The following is a 17,625-nucleotide window of genomic DNA, read 5'->3' as shown; positions in this document are numbered from 1 at the left end:
TACCACAGCTCCTGGGCAGGGGAGAACGCAAAAGAAAGGATACATACATTACAGCAGGGGATAGCAAATGATTCTCTTTGTGAGGCAAAATATTTCCCTGCCTGTTTTTAAGCAATTTTTTACTTCAAAGAAAGAATCAGCTGTGATCTCATGTTATGCTATCTGTATACTCTCATTTCCTTCCTCCTCTGCCCAGGAGATGTGGTATGATCAGACCATGTTCCTGCATTGTAAGACACAGCCATTACACAATACATAATAGGGGCACATTTATAAGATTGTTTCAGCACAGGAACATTTTTTTTTAAACCTATCCAATTGTGGAAGTTATTATTATTCCAAGATCTTTTGAGTAAAATCAACTTTTGTTCGTGGGAAAACCCCTTTAACTTAGAGCATGGTCAAAAGTTGACACAACAAACATTGGACAAGGCACTATTTATACACATCAGGGGAAGCAATCTAACGGACTAGCTGACCCATCAATGTCAATATACAAAACAACTCTATCGGACAAAGATATAGACACGCAATGACTCACACCACTTCTTATTGGATATCTAGACTATTGTAAGGATCATTATGTATGGCTGGTATTCTTAATGAGGTCATCCAACCCTTAAAAGGTTGTATCTCTTTGTATCTGATAATTATTAACCTCATACCCCTGATGACGCCAGTGTGGTGAAACATGTTGGGTGGCAGATAGCTGACAATGTTAAGTTAGGTTCACCAAAATCCAAGTAAAGAAAAAGAGAGCACTCACCAGTCCTAAAATCATCCTTAAGGCTGTGTGCCCACGATGCGTTTTTTAAGCGATTCCACAGCGGCAAAAATGCTGCAGAAACGCTTAAAAAAAGCATGGTAGAAGGCCTGTCATGTCCCCCAATGATAATCCGCATGTGCTGTGCACATGCTGCGGAAATTTCCGCTGCGGATTATCATTGCGGAAAAATCCGCAGCACTACCAATTATTTTGCGGAAGTGCTGCGTTTTTGCCGCCATTGACTTGCATTAGATCGCATGGATTACACATCACTGTATATGTAGATGCGCATTCCATGCGTTCTAATGTGCGGATGGTACCCGGGTGTGGAGGACAGGAGACTCTCCTCTGGACCCAGGTACCATAGAACCTGTAAAAAAAAGAATAAAATAAAAAATAAATATATACTTACCTTCTAGCGGCCTGCGCTGCGCTCCTCCTTGCTTGCCGGCAGTTCGCGATGGAATGAAGGACCTGTGCTGACATCATAGTCATGTGACGGGTCACACGACGTTGACGTCGGCAGGTCCTTCAGTCTACCGCTGCCGGCAGCCGGGACGGTGAAGCAAGACTGCGGGGGCCATTGTATATATAAGTATATATTTATTTTTTTATTTTTCACCATTCTTTCGGTCACAGTATATAAAGCCATGCCGGTTGCATGGGTTTATATAGTGTGACCAAGTTGTCAGGCACTTTCCAAGTGATGCTAAAATCGCTTAGAAAGCGCTTGTCAACCCGCATGCGGAAATGCATGTGAAGAACGCTTCACATCCGTATGTCCCTGGCAGGAAAACGCACATACAATCCGCATGCGTTTTTTTCTGCCAGGGAGATGCATCGTGGGCACATAGCCTTATTCCATACTCTTAAAAGTCCAGTGCAGGGGAGTATGTGGACCCATAGAAGCGCAGGCTGCGTGAAACGGCCGTCGTCTCGTTATGTGTATCACATACTCTCCTGCACTGGACTTTTAAGAGTATGGAATAAAAGATGATTTTAGGACCGGTGAGTGCTCTGTTTTTCTTCGCTTGGATTTTGGTGAACCTACCTGTTTGTTTCCAGAGTAGCACCCAGTCTCCTTAGCGTGAGGTGCCTCAGCTGACCGTTGCAAGCAACTGATTCCAGACTGATTATAAGGACTTTGTGCTGTTTTTTTTTTTTTTGCTCTCCCATTAGAATCTTTTAAGTTAGCATGAGCGTTGGCATACCTCAAAATCTGTTTAATAATATAGTGTAGGAAGGCAGCTGCACTATATAGCAATAATACTCCCCTATAGGGATCCATTCAGATAGGGATTAATCCCACAGTTAATAATTCAAACATAAGTTATGTCAATCACATCTTGTGCTTTTAGTATTTAGTTTAGTAGTTCTTTAATAAGTACAAAAATAAAAGTTATATTTTAACATAGTTTATAATCAAGGGATTATTTTGCCTTAGGCAATTTTGTAAATAATTATTAGTCATTCCTTTGCTTACCGTGGAACAGTTTCGTCATATTGGTCATTAAGAGGCACACACCTCTAAATGAATTTGATGAGGCACAAAGTGGCATGCACCTCCATGCACCTTGCAACAAAAGATTTGTGGCGCAAGGTACACAACTGCTCATCATGAATTTGATGAGCGGGGCTCGCTACGCTTCTTAATGCCCTCCGCCCCACCAACTTTGTCAGAGCTGGGCAAAAATGGCATGAAAATGCCAAATGTCTTTTCAACGCTTTTTATGCTAGTTTTCGGTTATAAAATCTTTGGTGACTCAGGGCCTTTCAAAGTATGGTTTCAGAACAAAGCATCGCTTCAGAACAAAAAAATACTTGGCAAAATTAGCACATCCAGTGTTTGATTCATGGTGCCCGTAGCTTGGGCTACACGTATCATTGACAAATTCCCTTTAAAAGAAATTGCTTCCTCATGAGAAATACAGCGCAAGCCTTTTTCATCACCAACATATATAACAATAATCATTAAAATACTCACATTATTTCAGCACAGTACTACGGTTTGGGATCCACTGTCCAAGGTACAGTTCCATGAGAGATGACAGACTGTTGACATTCTGAAGACTCTATCTGATGTGGGAAACATATATATGTTACGCAATATGCTTTGTCAATAGCATTTTTTTATCTACTTACACATCAAAAAGTTTTGCAAACATGTTACATTTAAATATGGCTTTTATTTTATTACTTTCTATTCTTATTGCATTGATAAAAGACAACCCGTCAGCCTTACAAATGCTGCAAAAGCAAATGAAATACAACATATTTGATCCAGAGAAAGGCAAAGGAAAATATCTTTGTTAAATGGGAACAAAAATGGTCAGATGGCATAGATTTATTTGTATAAAGTGAGTGGTTATAATATTTTTGGACTATGCAAAGGAGTTCAACACAGTTTCTTATACTGCTAATGATTAAAAAAAAAAGTCTTTCGGTTTAGAAAGTAAAATTTATAGTTAGTCTGAAAACTGGCTTAAGGACCATATCTAGAGAATGGTAGTCAATGACTGCTAATCTATATTAAAAGTGGTTGATGTTGAGTGTTATTATGCAAATTATTTATTACCGATTATGTGCAATCCGCATGTGCAATCTGCATGTGCAATCCGCATGTACAATCCGCATGGGTTTTTTCTGCCAGGGAGATGCAGAAATGCTGCAGAAATGTTCTGCTTCATTTCTGCATCGTGGCCACATAGCCTAACAGTGTTGTCTTCATTTTTTGGAGAGCGCACCAAGCTATGTCGTATTGTCCAGTACATGGAACATGTCCATAAGTTACAAACTGACTTTGGACAAACTGAGTGTTTCAGCATCTACTTGGCAGATAAGGATGTGGAATGGGTACTAATAATCTGTGGACATAATACGTTGGAGTGCATTTACAATGGCTGGAAGCGGCTGTTACACAACCGCCGATCGGCTACATAGAAGTTCAACAGGGTTGTCCGGTCTAAAATAAAAAGTCTGCAGGCACTCTGTGTGACTGAAGACTTTTGAATCCCCCAGCATAGACACTGTGTGGTGTGAGGATTCGCCGGTTTCTAAGCCGGGAACGGCAGTAATGTATGAGATATGCATACTCCAGGCCAGAGCCTGTCTACTGGGCACGACCTCGCTCAATACAACAATATGGAGCGTGGGCATGGCTGTCCAGTGAGCACAGAAGTCTAGTGGGCACAGCTTTGTTCAATACTCTTATATGGAGCGAGGCCACGCCTACTAGACGACTTCAGCCCAGGAATAAGCATATTGCATACATCACTTCCGGCTCAGACACCGGCGAATCCTCGCAGTGCACGATATGTGCGCTGGGGAGATTTAGAAGTCTGCAGTCATACTGAGTGACTGCAGACTTTTCATTTTAGACCAGACAACCCTTTTAATAGCCTGTTAAAGGCCGAACATACTTCCTATGCACACAGAACGATCCATCATTTTGTGCACATGGACTGTCATTGTAAACCAGTTTAAAAATAATTACACCTGATAAACAAGCTTGTTATAAATTAATGTATAAAATAGAAGTAAGACTAAGAGTCAATTGTAGAGAAAGATAGCAGGATATGGTCATGTAGTAAAAGCAGCATGGACTAGCAGGACAGGGACGTAACACTACCACTTTACATAGCATTAGTGTGGTCTCATCTGGAATATGCAGTACAGTTTTGGGCACCAGTTCATTTAGAAAAGGTACAAAGAAAAGCCACAGAGCTAATAAGGGGTGTGCAGCATCTTGGTTATGGGAAAAATGAAAATAATTACTAAGTCTTTAGAGGAGAGGCTTAGAAAGGACATAAGCAACTTGCACTAGTGCAAAAACAGCACATACAAAGTAATGTTGGAATGCAGTTCCATGTAAAAACCCCCATAAAAGACAAAAAACCCCCCAAAAAGATTCTATCTCCATTAGAGACTATCCTTATTTACCACAAGATGTGCTAATCTGTGGAACACCCTACGTCAGGAGCTGTTCACACTGAGAACCATAGATTATATGTGAATGCATACAAGGAATGTTTATCCCCCTAGTGGTGATCAAATTAGATTTTTGGTATTACAATCTTTTCTCTTTTTGGGCAAATTGGCACATGCTTTCTGAAGATTTTTTCAACCTCTGGATCAGTAAGGTAAAAAAGTTTTAAAGTTTACCCATGGGAGAATGTTAAGACGATCAAGGTAGCAGAAGATTTGCATGCATTTTGGTAGGAAAAGGCTATCCAACTTAAATGTGAATTAATGACAGAACAATACCTCACACTTATGTAGGAAGCTTGTTTTGTTTAATGATAAACCCTTTCTCAAATCTTCAGTAACTATGATCACTATACATCAACAATTATCACCTTGTAGTCCAAAAGTATATGCTGTTCAACTAAAGGTGCATTAACACCTGCCAACAGCTTAGGTATCCTTGGTTATGACCACTCATATAGCGATTAGATAGTGGTTAGTGGTCATAACCATGGATACTTAAGCTACTGCAATGCCCTGCACATGGGGTAAGCGACTTAGGTTATCAGAGGAACTACACTACATTTCTAATTGGAGGTATTTCCTCATATTATTACACCTACTACATATCGGGATAGGATCTTGAAGATTTCGTTTTTTCAAATACCCCTTTGAGCCCGTACTACAAACAGTGGTTAAACAAGGTTGATGATCAGACAAGGACACTCCTGTCCACTGCCCAATCACATGGAATAGTGGAGTGGTAATTTGAAAGCCTTTCTGTACGTTCTTTGCTGCTGTAGACGTAGAAAGCAGGGAGGATCGAGGATTTTATCCACTGCTTTTAATACGAGGTTGCTAGAAGCTACCATTTTAAATATCCTTGTATGCAAAAAAAAATGCTGATAAAGATTGTTTAACTGTGTGAGCTAAACATTGCATACAAATTAGCCACACATTCTGTAGCACTTATAATCATATATTTTACAAGTAATGCTTAATACAGAGCTGGGCAAAGTGCGGCCCGCGAGCCATACTAGAAGAGCCGAGGGGCTGAAAACAGTGGCCCACGGGCCACATCATGCCCTCTGCTGCTTGTCATCTGCATTCTCAGGATACAGACAGCGGTGAATACATTGGTGGAGGAGAGGACGTCGGCTCCTTCATCCACCAATCAGAATGTGAGATAGCTGACAGGATGACGTCACTTCATCATGCTGCTGTTGCTGAGAGTTAGTGCATCGGAGACAGGAGCAGAGCGCCAAGGGAACAGGAGCGAGGCGAATATGTTTTTATTTTCTTTCTTTCATATGTGTATACTGTATATAAAGTGGCTATGTGGGCCTCACACTGCATACAGAGGGCAATGTGAGGGCTCATACTGTACATAGGGGGCAATGTGAGGTCTCATACTGTATATAGGAGGCTATGTGGGAGCTCATACTGTACATAAGGAGGCTATGTAGGGGTTCATACTGTATATAGGAGGCGATGTGGAGGTTCACTAAATACAGGGGGCTATGTAAGGGCTCATACTATACTTAGAGGGCTATGTGGGGGCTCAAACTGTATATAGGAGGCTGTGTTGGGGACGCATTCTGTATAAAGGGACGTTTGTGGGGGCTCATGCTGTATATAGGGGGGGATGTCAGCATATTTAATTCTGCTCAATATTAAGTAATAATATAAAATAATAATTATAATTAATATGTAAATATTAATACTGAGCATAATTAATTTCAGCTTATTGGTTTGGCCCTCTACAACAGTCACAATCTTTTATGTGCCCCTTGGAAAAATTAATTGCCCACCTCTGCTTTAATATGTCAATCGAACTATGCCTCAAGCTTGATATTCTCCACTATACAGAAGTGTTATCTAAAGCTGTAACTCTTTGTCTCTTAACATAAAAGGTATGATAGATTACTCACGTGCTGTCGCCTTATACTGCCACGTGGCTTAGGAATGGGTTTTGAGGGTCGAGAGATGGCATCAGGATGATGAGATTTTTGTGCCTGTATTGCCAGTTGATATGCAACCTCAAAAGCCTGACCTAGAGTAAGAATTATTTCATAGGCCTGGTTCTGTAGAAAGGGAAACATCACTTTGTCAGTCACCGAGTAAACTTTTTATTATTTACCATTAAATTTATCAAGGATTACTTCTTTTACAACCCTTAAATGGGTTCTTCCGCAAACAAAGTTCATTTTAATTGATAGATCTTGGAATAATATTAAGCTCCACAATTGGATGTGTTTAAATAAAACTGTTCCTGTGCGGAGATAATCTTATAAATGTGCCCCTGCTGTGTACTGTGTAATGGCTGTGTGTGACCGTGCAGTAACATGGTCTGATCATACCACAGCTCCTGGGGAGGGGGGAAGCAAAGGAGTATATAGACATTACAGCACGGAACCAGAGAGGATTCTTTCTTTGATGTAAAACATTATTTAAAAACAGGCAGAGAAATGTTTTAACTCTAAGAAATAATCAGCTGTGAGCACATGAACTAATGTCTATATACTCTTTTGCTTCCTCCCCTGCCCAGGAGATGTGGTATGATCAGACCATGTTTCTGCACGGTCAGACACGGCCATTACACAGTACACAGCAGAGGCACATTTATAAGATTATCGGAGAACAGGGATACTTTTCATACATCCAGTTGAGGAACTTGTTTTTACTCCAAGATTTAGTGATAAAAATGTACTTTGTCCATGGTACAACCCCTTTAAGAAACTATTTATTTGGGTCCTTAAAGAGTAAAATAAGCAATATTAACCCGTTTAACCCTGGAAGGCTATTTGAACGTTAATGACCAGGCCAATTTTTACAATTCTCTTCAATAGATTTCTATTTATTTTTCCAAAAAAAAGAAAAGAAAAAACAAAACAAATTGTTTTTTAAACAACAACAACAAATTGTGCATGTGGCTTATCACTTCTATCTTTTAAGTACATCTTCTCTTAATATTTTACTATACTTAAGACATATTATTTATTATAATGGGAGAGATAGGCAGGGGAAGGGAGAGAAGGAAAACAGCAAATTTTATTAAGGGGGGGGGGGGGTTAGAAGGGTAAATGGTTATCCAAATCTAGAATAAAAACAGGAGTTACTGCTGTATAGTCCATTTTCTCAAAAAAAAAATATTGATCTGTTTAAACAGGTAAAAACATTCTATTACCTACTATTAACTAAAGAAAATACATATATACCCACTTTATATGCACCAATAATACACGATAACTTATAATTTTCGAAAAATTCTACATTTAATAAAATAAACTCTTGTATTCCAAGCCTATATTTCTTTTGCAATTGTTAATTCTCGTAATGCAAAGGAGCGATCCTTGTCAGCCACCCAATGATTTCTCATACTGATTTTTTTTTCCTCTTTTCTTTTTGTGATTAGAGGGGACTTGGTGAATTGTTTTGTGAATTCTTTATTCCAGGGGGCCCAATTTTTTGAATATTCAGTAAATCTATTGCGTCTTATGGTATGATTAAATTTGTACACATTATGTGTAGCTATTCTTTCTATGATGTCCTCTATTTTTGGAAGATCTTTCCTTTTCCAATGGGATGCAATTAAATGATTTGTTACCATTATTATACGTGAGACTATATAGATATTTTCTTTTGGTATATCATTTATCTCTATTGCTAGAATTGTTAATTGCGACAAAAGTCTTATACTCTTGTGTGTAATCAGTTGTATCAGTTGTTCCACTTTTTTCCATGATGCTTTAATGGAGGTACATTCCCAAAAGATATGCTTGATGTCTCCTTTTTTCCCCGCATTCCCTCCAGCACAAGGGTGACTGTGCTAGGAAGATTTTATTTAGTCTAACTTGGGTAAAATACCATCTTGTGATCAGTTTATAATAAGTTTCATGCAGCATATCGCATGTATTGGATTTATATACTGTTTTTATAGATTTTTCCCATTGTTCGGAATCTTGAGTAGTGCAATTTCTCCTGAGTACGCAGATACCCCATATGTGGTTAAAAACTGCTTTTGAAGCACAGTGCAAAAGCTTAGAAGGGAAGAAACGCCATATTGCAGTTCATATTTTACTGGGCTCCTTTGACGCTGCTGTGTCACATTGGCAGAGCCCCTAAGATGCCAGTACAGCAGATCCCTCATAAGAGACCCCATTTTAGAAACTACACATCTCAATGAATTCATCTAGGGATGCAGTGAGCATGTTGACACCACATGTGCCTTGCAGAATTTTACACCATTGGGCGGTAAAGAAAGAATAATTATATTTTTACCACCAACGTTTTGTTTTAGCCCCAGATTTTACATTTTCACACTGGGAAATGGGTAAAATGGCACCAAAATTTGTCCCACAATTTTTGTTGAATGTAGAAATACCCCATATGTGACTCAGGAGGGACGGATCGCTATTTGCCTCCTGGAAACAGATTCTCCTAATATAGTAGGCAGACTCCATATACAGAGCTCCTAAGTACTAGAGGAACAGAATCCCCCTCAAGTGACCCCATTTTGGAAATTATACCCCTTTGGGAATTTATCTACAGGTGTAGTGACGATTTTGACTCCACGGGTCTTCCAGAAACAAGCAGCAGTGGATGCTGCTGAGTGAAAATTGCAAACTGCTGTTGTAGTGAACAGTACGTTATGCCCAGCTCGTGCTTCTGGAGACATGCACCCGTCAATTAGGTGGGCTCTTAACACTTCAGTAATGCCAAGCATGTGAATGCTAACTACAGTTTAGGCACACTGTGGGGCTCAAAAGGGAGGTGGGCATTTGTATTTGGGAGCACAGAATTTGCTGAATTTCTTTTGGGGGGCAAGGGCCATTTTGCTTTTCCAGAGCCTTTGTGCTACTAGTAACGTAGAAGCCCCTATATTTCCGTTAACAGATGATGGACGTCAGTGGGGACTTGCTTTTTTTGTGGATTGAGTCGAAGCTTTTATTGTGATCCAAAATATTATGTAAAATGTTCCCGTTTATCCTGTGCTCTACGCTCAGCATGGATATCGGGGTTTCCATTTAAATCTCTTAGTGACGAAATTCAGATGAAACCCCCGAGGGATCCATTCACTATAATGAGTTACTCTGGACTCTGTCTGACCTCTGTTTAGTTGTGTCCTTTTTTTTTCCCCAGAGGTTCACAAAACTGTGGCCAACGGTTCTTTTATGCACGCCTAATAAAAAGACGGACACCGTGGGATCACAGGCCAGGCGGCGTCCACAGTGCCTCCATCTGCCGCATTATAGGGAATCTTCCGCCGAGGTTCCGTCTGAATCACGTATGTCAGAGATCTACACGGAACCCCCGATGTAAGCGCTAAGCGCAGGATAAATGTGAGTCGAGCCTTACTGCGATCTTTGGGAGGCAGAATGAACAAATCAGCAGTAGGTGATCAATTGCATTTATTTATTTTTTATGCTGTTCCTCGTGCGGTATAAGTGATTAGACAATTATCCTTCGGGTCTGTGCGATTACAGTGATACCAGATTTAAATCGGGTTTTTATGTTTGGCTGCTGCCACACAAAAAACATTTTTTTTTTGTTGCAAAAACTAGTTTTTGCATCGCTACAGTTTGAGAGCTAGCATTTTTCCTTATTTAGGCCGACAGTCATGAAAGGGCTTGTTTTTGCAGGACAAGCTGATATTTTTATTGGTACCATTTTTGGGCACGTGACATTTGTTGATTGCTTTCTATTCCGATTTTTGGGAGGCAGAATAAACAAAAACCAACAATTCAGGAATTGTATTTTTTATGCCGTTCCGCGTGTGATGAAATTGATAAGACAGCTTTATTATTTGGGTCAGTACGTTTACAGCAATACTACATTTATATCTTTTTTCATGTTTTGGCTCTTTTACACAAAAAACTTTTATAGAAAAAATAATTTTTTTGTATCGCTTTATTCTGAGAGCTATAACTTTTTTATTTTTTGGCTGATGGAGCTGTATGGCGGCTTTGTTTGCGGGACAAGATGACGTTTTCAGCGGTACCATTTTTATTTACATTCGTCTTTTTAATAGTGTTTTATTCCACTTTTTGTTTGGCAGTATGATCATAAAGCATTGTTTTTTGCTTTGTTTTTTAATTTTTATAGTTTTATAGGTCAGGTCCTTCCGGACATGGCGATACCAAATATGTGTACTTTCATTGTTTATTTTTTTTTCATAATAATATTTACTTCTGGGTATATAAATTACACGCACATATATAAATATATATATAAAATTGTGATTTTTTTTTTTTTTAAAACATTTTTACAACTTTTTTTCACTTTGTCCCATTAAGGGACTTTCACTTTCTGTAGTCTAATCACAGTTATAAGGTACAGCAGTGCAAGATCACTGCTATACCTTATAACCTGTCAGTGGTGCAGACTCAAGTTAGTTAGATCATGCACTGCGCATGATCTAACTAACATACTAGTGCCTGGTGACCCGGATGTCGTCATGACTACATCAGGTCACCCTGGCAACGATCAGGACCCTATGATGATGTCGCGGGGTCTTCGATCCAAGAGCAGGGGGGCTTCTGTCCCTCTGCTCGCTAAATACTGTGGGTTAAAGTGGCATGAGCGGTGCTGGGTGTCAGCTGTCAGAATCAGCGGACACTCGGTGGCGATCACGCGGGCACAGCCTCTGTGCGAGCAAAATTGCAGAGACGAATCCGTATGTCCCTGGTCAATAAGTACCAGGGTAAAGGGAAGTATGGGTACGTTTCACATCAGCAAGGGGTTAAATATTTAAACATATGTGTATCAATTTTTTAAGACAATAGACATGTCCTTATTCAAGTTTATAAACAGAGTATAGTAGTTAAATCATCAAGCTTTAAAATAATACAAAATGACTTGTCTGCACAATTAATAGTAAGTCTTTAAACTGAGCTTTTATCATCAATTTGTCCCTTCTACTGGGCGAGATTTAATTTTGTCCCCAATCCCTTAAAACCAATGGCCATTTCCTTTTGAGTCAGAGTGTCAAAGAGTATGTATGGCCTGTTATGATGTTTGGGTCCACCAGAGTTAAAATCTGAATTTTGGTTACTTTTATAATGTCTGGTTTTCTTGGATACACAAAGGATGTGGATGGACGAGAAGGATGCAAAAAAGTCACTTCTACTTCTTCATTAGCATAATCTTTGGAGAGTACATTAGCCAACCACCAGTGACGATCTTATTCACTGGTCACATAACCAGTTATATCATCCATTGCCGATCTTGTGCCATCTTCAAACATATCATGGACTTCACGGTCGTTGCTGAATGAAAAAAATCCTTGTTTTTATTGCTGTTTCACTCAATGGAATGAAAGTGTGGTATTGCTGAGTCCCTTTACTGGGTTCTGCTTCCTTTAACTGATATTTTAACAAACTCTACTCTTCTTCGTAGTCCTGGTTTGTATAGTACTGGAGGTTAGGAATATTTTTCTCACTCCAGTCAAAAAGTTGCATGGGTGTTAAGATTTGGTCTGAATATGGCCTTTGGAGGCTAGCCCGAGCTGCAAGACGTTTCACGGTGCCTCCTAAACCATTCTCATACACATTTGCCATGAGCTGTGGCAAAAAAACCCAGAATTAGTCTTACCGGTAATGAGGTTTCCAGGAGTCCACATGACAGCACCATAGGAGGAGTAATCCCATATCCTCTGTAGGGACACGAAGCACAAGAGGTTAAAAGCCCTCCCACCCCCAACCTCCTCAGTTTTTTTCCAAGAACCACATTGGCTGGGTACAACAAAATTTTATTCTAGACTGCTTAGACATATGTTAAAGTCACATACAGTAGCAATATAGGGAGGGAAATAAGGGTGCTGTCATGTGGACTCCTAGAAACATCATTACCGGTAAGGCTGTGTGCCCACGATGTGTTTTTCAAGCGTTTACGCTGCGGAATTTCAGCAGCGTAAACGCTTGGTAATCCGCCCCCCATGGTCTCCAATGCAATTCCGCACTTTCAATGCCCATGCTGCGTATTTTTCCGCAGCGTTTATGCTGCGCCCAAAAATCCACAGCATGTCCATTAATTTTGCGTAAGCGCTGCGTTTTCGCTTGCATTAGAACGCGCCAATTCCGCAAGACTGCATCTGTACTTGCGTAATTGGCGCGTTCTAATGTGCGGATGGTACCCGGGTGTGGAGGACAGGAGACTCTCCTCCACACCCAGGTACCTTAAAAGCTGTAAAAAAAAAAAGAAGAAAATAAAAAATAAAGATTATATTCACGTTCCGACGGCCCCCAGACTCCTTCCCTGTGCTTGCCGATAGATCGAGCAGGACTGAAGGACCTGCGCTGACGTCACAGTCATGTGACAGCAGGTCTTTCAGTACAGCGTACCGTGATCTGCCGGCAGCCAGCACAGGAGCGCAGCAAGACTGCAGGGGCCATCAGAAGGCAAGTATGGGTTTATTTTTTTTAATTTTTAACCATTCTCTCGGGTCACACTATATAAATCCATGCTGGTTGCATGGATTTATATAGTGTGACCTAGTTGTCAAGCACTTTCCAAGTGATGCTAAAATCGCTTGGAAAGCGCTTGACACCCGCATGCGGAAATGGCAGTGAAGAACGCTTCATTTCCGCATGTCCCTGGCATGAAAAACAATGTACAATCCGCATGCGTTTTTTTCTGCGAGGGAGATGCAGAAACGCTCAGGAAAAAATCCTGAGCATTTCTGCATTGTGGGCACATAGCCTTAGACTAATTCCGGTTTTCCAGTACGTCCCCATGACAGCACCATAGGAGTATACCCAAGAACTCATTAGGTGGGATAATTGCCTGAAGTACCTTCCTACCAAACGCAGATCTCTGCTGTGAGAGAACATCTAGCTTGTAGTGTTTGCAAAAAGTAGTATGTCCTAACCATGTGGCTGCGGTACATATCTGTTCAATGGTAGCCCGTGCTCTAGTTGCCCATGAGGTGGAAACTGCTCTGGCAGAATGGGCTTTCATAATTTCCGGGGGAGGCTGTCCTTCTGAAAGGTACGCTAGATTAATCATGGATGTGACCCATCTAGCTAAGGATGGTTTTGAAGCCTTCCTGCCTCTATTTTTCCCCCCAAACTGTATGAAAAGATTAGAGTCTAATCTCCAGTTCAGAGTGGCTTCCAAATAGGCCAACACTGCTCTGCAGACATCGAGATGGTGGAACTCTTCCTCCCTCAGATTTCTAGGGTTTTCGCAGAATGACAGAAGAACCACTTCTTGGTTTAAGGTCATCGATGACACCACCTTCGGGGAGAAACTTGGATCCAGTTTGAGAATGATGCAATCATCCCGAATCTGCATACATGGTTCGACAACAGAGAGCCTGGATTTTTACCCAACCGTTTAGCTGTGGTAATTACCACCAAGAGGGCTATTTTCAGAGTCAACTTCTTTATTTCTACTTCATGAACTGGGCCGAAGGCAGGTTTGCAAAGGACTCTCAGGGCAAGATTCCGATGCAACAGTGGACCTTGCGTCAGAAGATCTTCCTGTAATGGTAAAATGATTGGGTCTTCTAATGCTAGATGACGTAGAAGGGAGAACCAACTGCTCCTTGTCCAGAACGGGACAATTGCTATGACTGTCGCCCAATCTTCCTGAATCTTCCACAGCACTCTCAGAATTAGGGGAGCAGGTGGGAAGGCATATGTTAGACCCTCTCCCCAATACTGTGAGAGAGCATCCACTGCCAGAGGATGATCTCCTGGGTCGAGAGAGAAGAGGTAGTCTTCGCATTCATTCTGGATGCAAACAGGTCTAGGTGAGGCTGACCCCATCTGTGAGTCAGTTGTAGGAACACCTCTTCGTTCAGTTCCCATTCCGAAGCCTTCATGTGACGCCTGCTGAGGTAGTCTGCCTCTTGATTGCCAGATCCCCGAAGGTGAACTGCTGAAATGGAGCTCACTATCTTTTCTATACCTAAGAATATCCTGTTGGCCAGAGACTGGAGAAGTGGATGTCTTGGTCCGCCCTGATGTCTGATGAAGGAGACTGCCGTGATGTTGTCCGACAAGATCTTCACATGTCTGTCTCTCAAGACAGCCCGGCTTCTCTGTAGGGCTTCCCAAATCGCCTGTAGTTCCTGAAAATTCGATGATCGGGTCCGAATCTCTGTGGACCATGTTCCTTGAAGATAACACGCTCTCTTACTCGAGCTCCCCATCCTGAGAGACTTGCGTCTGTGGTCACTAAAGGACAAGGTCCCAGAATCCACTGCACTCCCTTCTGTATATTCTTCTGGTCGAGCCACCAGTGTAGAGAGTCCTGGGCAAAGACATCTTCATGTCTAGGTAATTCTGATGTCTGTCTGTCACTTCCAGGATGCATTTCTATAGAAGTCTGGAATGGAACTGGCTCCATCTGAGGCAGGTGATGCATGACGTCATGATTCCCAAAATACTCATTGCCTTTCGAATCAAAGTTTTTTCTCTCTTGCAAAAAAACGAATCCTTTGTGGGATTGAGAGCATCTTATCTTCCGGGAGATAAGACGTTCGCAGTCGGGAGTCGAGATAGCCTCTCAGGAAGATGCGTGCAGTACTTGGGACAAGATTGGGTTTTTCTTTGTTCACAATCAAACCCAGGCTGTTTAATGTCTGTAGGACAAATTCCAGATGTTGCATCATACCTAGAGAGGATCCTGCCACCAACAGAAAGTCGTCCAAGTACGGAATCATGGCAATATCCCTGAGTCGGATATAGGCTACCACCTCTACCATGATCTTCGTAAAGATTCTGGGAGCAGATGACAGGCCAAAGGGAAGACATCGGAACTGGTAGTGTAGAAACTGACTGCATGATGGTAGTGCAAACCTCAGATATTGCTGACTTGAGGAACGTATCGGCAGGTGGTAATATGCATCCCTGAGGTCCAGGGTGCACATTACCGCATCTGTGTCTATTAGAGGAATGGCTGATATCACTGACTCCATGCGGAATTTTTTGTAGCAGACCCATCGGTTTAGGGGTTTCAGATTGATAATTGTACGTAATTCCCCTGATGTTTTTTTTTTTTTTTTTACTGAAAACAGAGCGGAGTAATGGCCCCGATGTTGGTCGTGTTCTGGAACAATAACCTTCTGTTGTAGAAGCTTCTCTATGTCTGCACGTAGACGGGAAAGTGAGGTAGGGGAACCCTCTGTCAGGCAGAATTTTTGAGAGGGATTTTGAGAAAACTATCCTGTAACCCTGCGCTATAGTTGTTAGTATACAGGGATTTTGAGTGACTCGATGCCAACTGTTTTTGAAAAACCTTAAATCGCCCCCCTACTCTGACAGTCTTTGTTCCACTTATTAAAACTCCAGCTCATGGACCCCCCTTTTTTCTGAGTGTTATATTTACGGGAGGGGAAAGGTTTGCGAAAGGATGGCTCCTTTTTCTCCTCAGGGAAGCCCTTCTTTTTATCGGACGCTTTTTCTAGTATGTCATCTAACACTGGTCCGAATACTCTGAGCCCTGAAAATGGAATGGAGCACAGCTTGTTCTTAGAAGCTGTATCCCCAGACCATGTCTTTAACCAAACAGCTCTTCGGGCTGAGTTGGAAAGCACATTATTTCTGGCACAAATCTGACCGATTCTGCCGTAGCTTCGGCCATAAAATTCGTTGCCATTTTTAATAGGAGCAATGATTGAAGGAGAGATTCCCTCGGGGTGCCATCCCGTAGGTGACCCTCTGGCCCGATTTTCATGGATCTGGCAATAGATGTAGCAGCGACATTAGGCTTAACTGCCACCGAGGCTACCCAGGCTTTTTTTCAAAAGTCCATCCGCCATCCAATCCATAGTATCTTTAAGTCCTGATGAATCCTCAAAGGGGATAGAGGTTTTCTTGACCACCTTGGCCACTGGGACGTCAATCTTAGGAATAGTGTCCCAAATATTGGTGTCTTCTGGATCAAAGGAGAGTCGGGCGCGGAAGTCTCGTGGAATAGAGATTCTCTTCTCCGCATCCTCCCATTACTCCAGTATCATGTCTTTCACATGAGCATTAACAGGGAAAACCATGGATCTCTGGGTTCTAAGACCACCAAACATCTCATCCTGAATGTTACTGCTCTTCCCCGTCTCTTCTGTATGCATCTTGTTTCGGGCGGCTCGTAGAAGAATATCCACACCATCTGAGTGGAACATATACTTTTTTCGTTCCCCGCCCTGATGTGGACTAATTGTCTCACTGTTGTCAGAGTCGCCAGATGGGTCGACTTCACCCTCAGAAGATGGTGCTATATCTTCTCTGGGTCCCCGGACATCCTGGATCCCTGAACTTGGGGGCTGCAGAGACGTAATAGAAGCCTGAACTACTTCTTTTATTATTACGCATCTCATTTAATAAAGCTCCGTGCTCCTTCTTTAGCATGGAGCCTCTACATTCAGCACATAGATGCTTTGTATATGAGTCGGGAAGTCTGATGTTACAATGCAGGCACCTCTTGGATTTCACTGTGGCCTTTTTCCCTGCATCCCTTTTTTCAGAAGGAGGTGGTAACTGCACAGAGTTATCCTATAAAAAATATGGAGGGCCTGGTAAGGGCAAGTAAACCATCTGAAAGGGTACATTAACATGACTGTGGGGCGATCCAGGGTGGGTATCAGGGTGTGACACATCAGCCATTGTACAGCCAGGGGTGGCAAAGCTGTAAGCCTGCCTTTTATGCTCCACAGCCCCCCTTTTCATACCTTACCTGGTCGTCCTGTCATGTTCTCCTGCTCCACTGGTGTCTGGTCGAACCACGCTTGAATCTCCCGCGCGACCGCCGACCAGAAGTAGTCATCCCCGAACTTCTGGTTTCGACGCCGGGTGGTCCTGAAGCCGGGAGAAGCCAGACCCGCCCAGAGCAGGACACCGAGAGCCCCAGCGATAGGGAAGCGGCACCCGGAGGCTCCAGCACACTGGAGGGCTGAG

The 17,625-nt window shown here is 42.0% G+C and overlaps 1 protein-coding gene across 6 annotated transcripts in view; it reads right to left on the bottom strand.

The window, feature by feature from the left end:
- The window catches only part of ANKS1A (ankyrin repeat and sterile alpha motif domain containing 1A), a 260,678-nt gene that overhangs the window by 9,847 nt on the left and 233,206 nt on the right, over nucleotides 1–17,625 (bottom strand). For all 6 annotated transcript variants that reach the window (XM_073666518.1, XM_073666520.1, XM_073666519.1 and 3 more), the window contains 2 exons: nucleotides 6,661–6,813; nucleotides 2,751–2,842 (listed from right to left, as the gene is read on the bottom strand). In XM_073666518.1, the coding sequence (XP_073522619.1) occupies nucleotides 2,768–2,842; nucleotides 6,661–6,813 (228 nt within the window). In that variant the 3' untranslated portion in view covers nucleotides 2,751–2,767. The remainder of the gene's footprint in view (nucleotides 1–2,750; nucleotides 2,843–6,660; nucleotides 6,814–17,625) is intronic.

Source organism: Phyllobates terribilis, unplaced genomic scaffold (assembly GCF_046119375.1).
Source record: "Phyllobates terribilis strain yellow unplaced genomic scaffold, ASM4611937v1 Scaffold_2__4_contigs__length_985480577, whole genome shotgun sequence".
NCBI lineage: Eukaryota > Metazoa > Chordata > Amphibia > Anura > Dendrobatidae > Phyllobates > Phyllobates terribilis.
The sequence above is the reverse complement of the archived record's forward strand: the minus strand, read 5'-3'. Positions and strand labels throughout refer to the sequence as shown.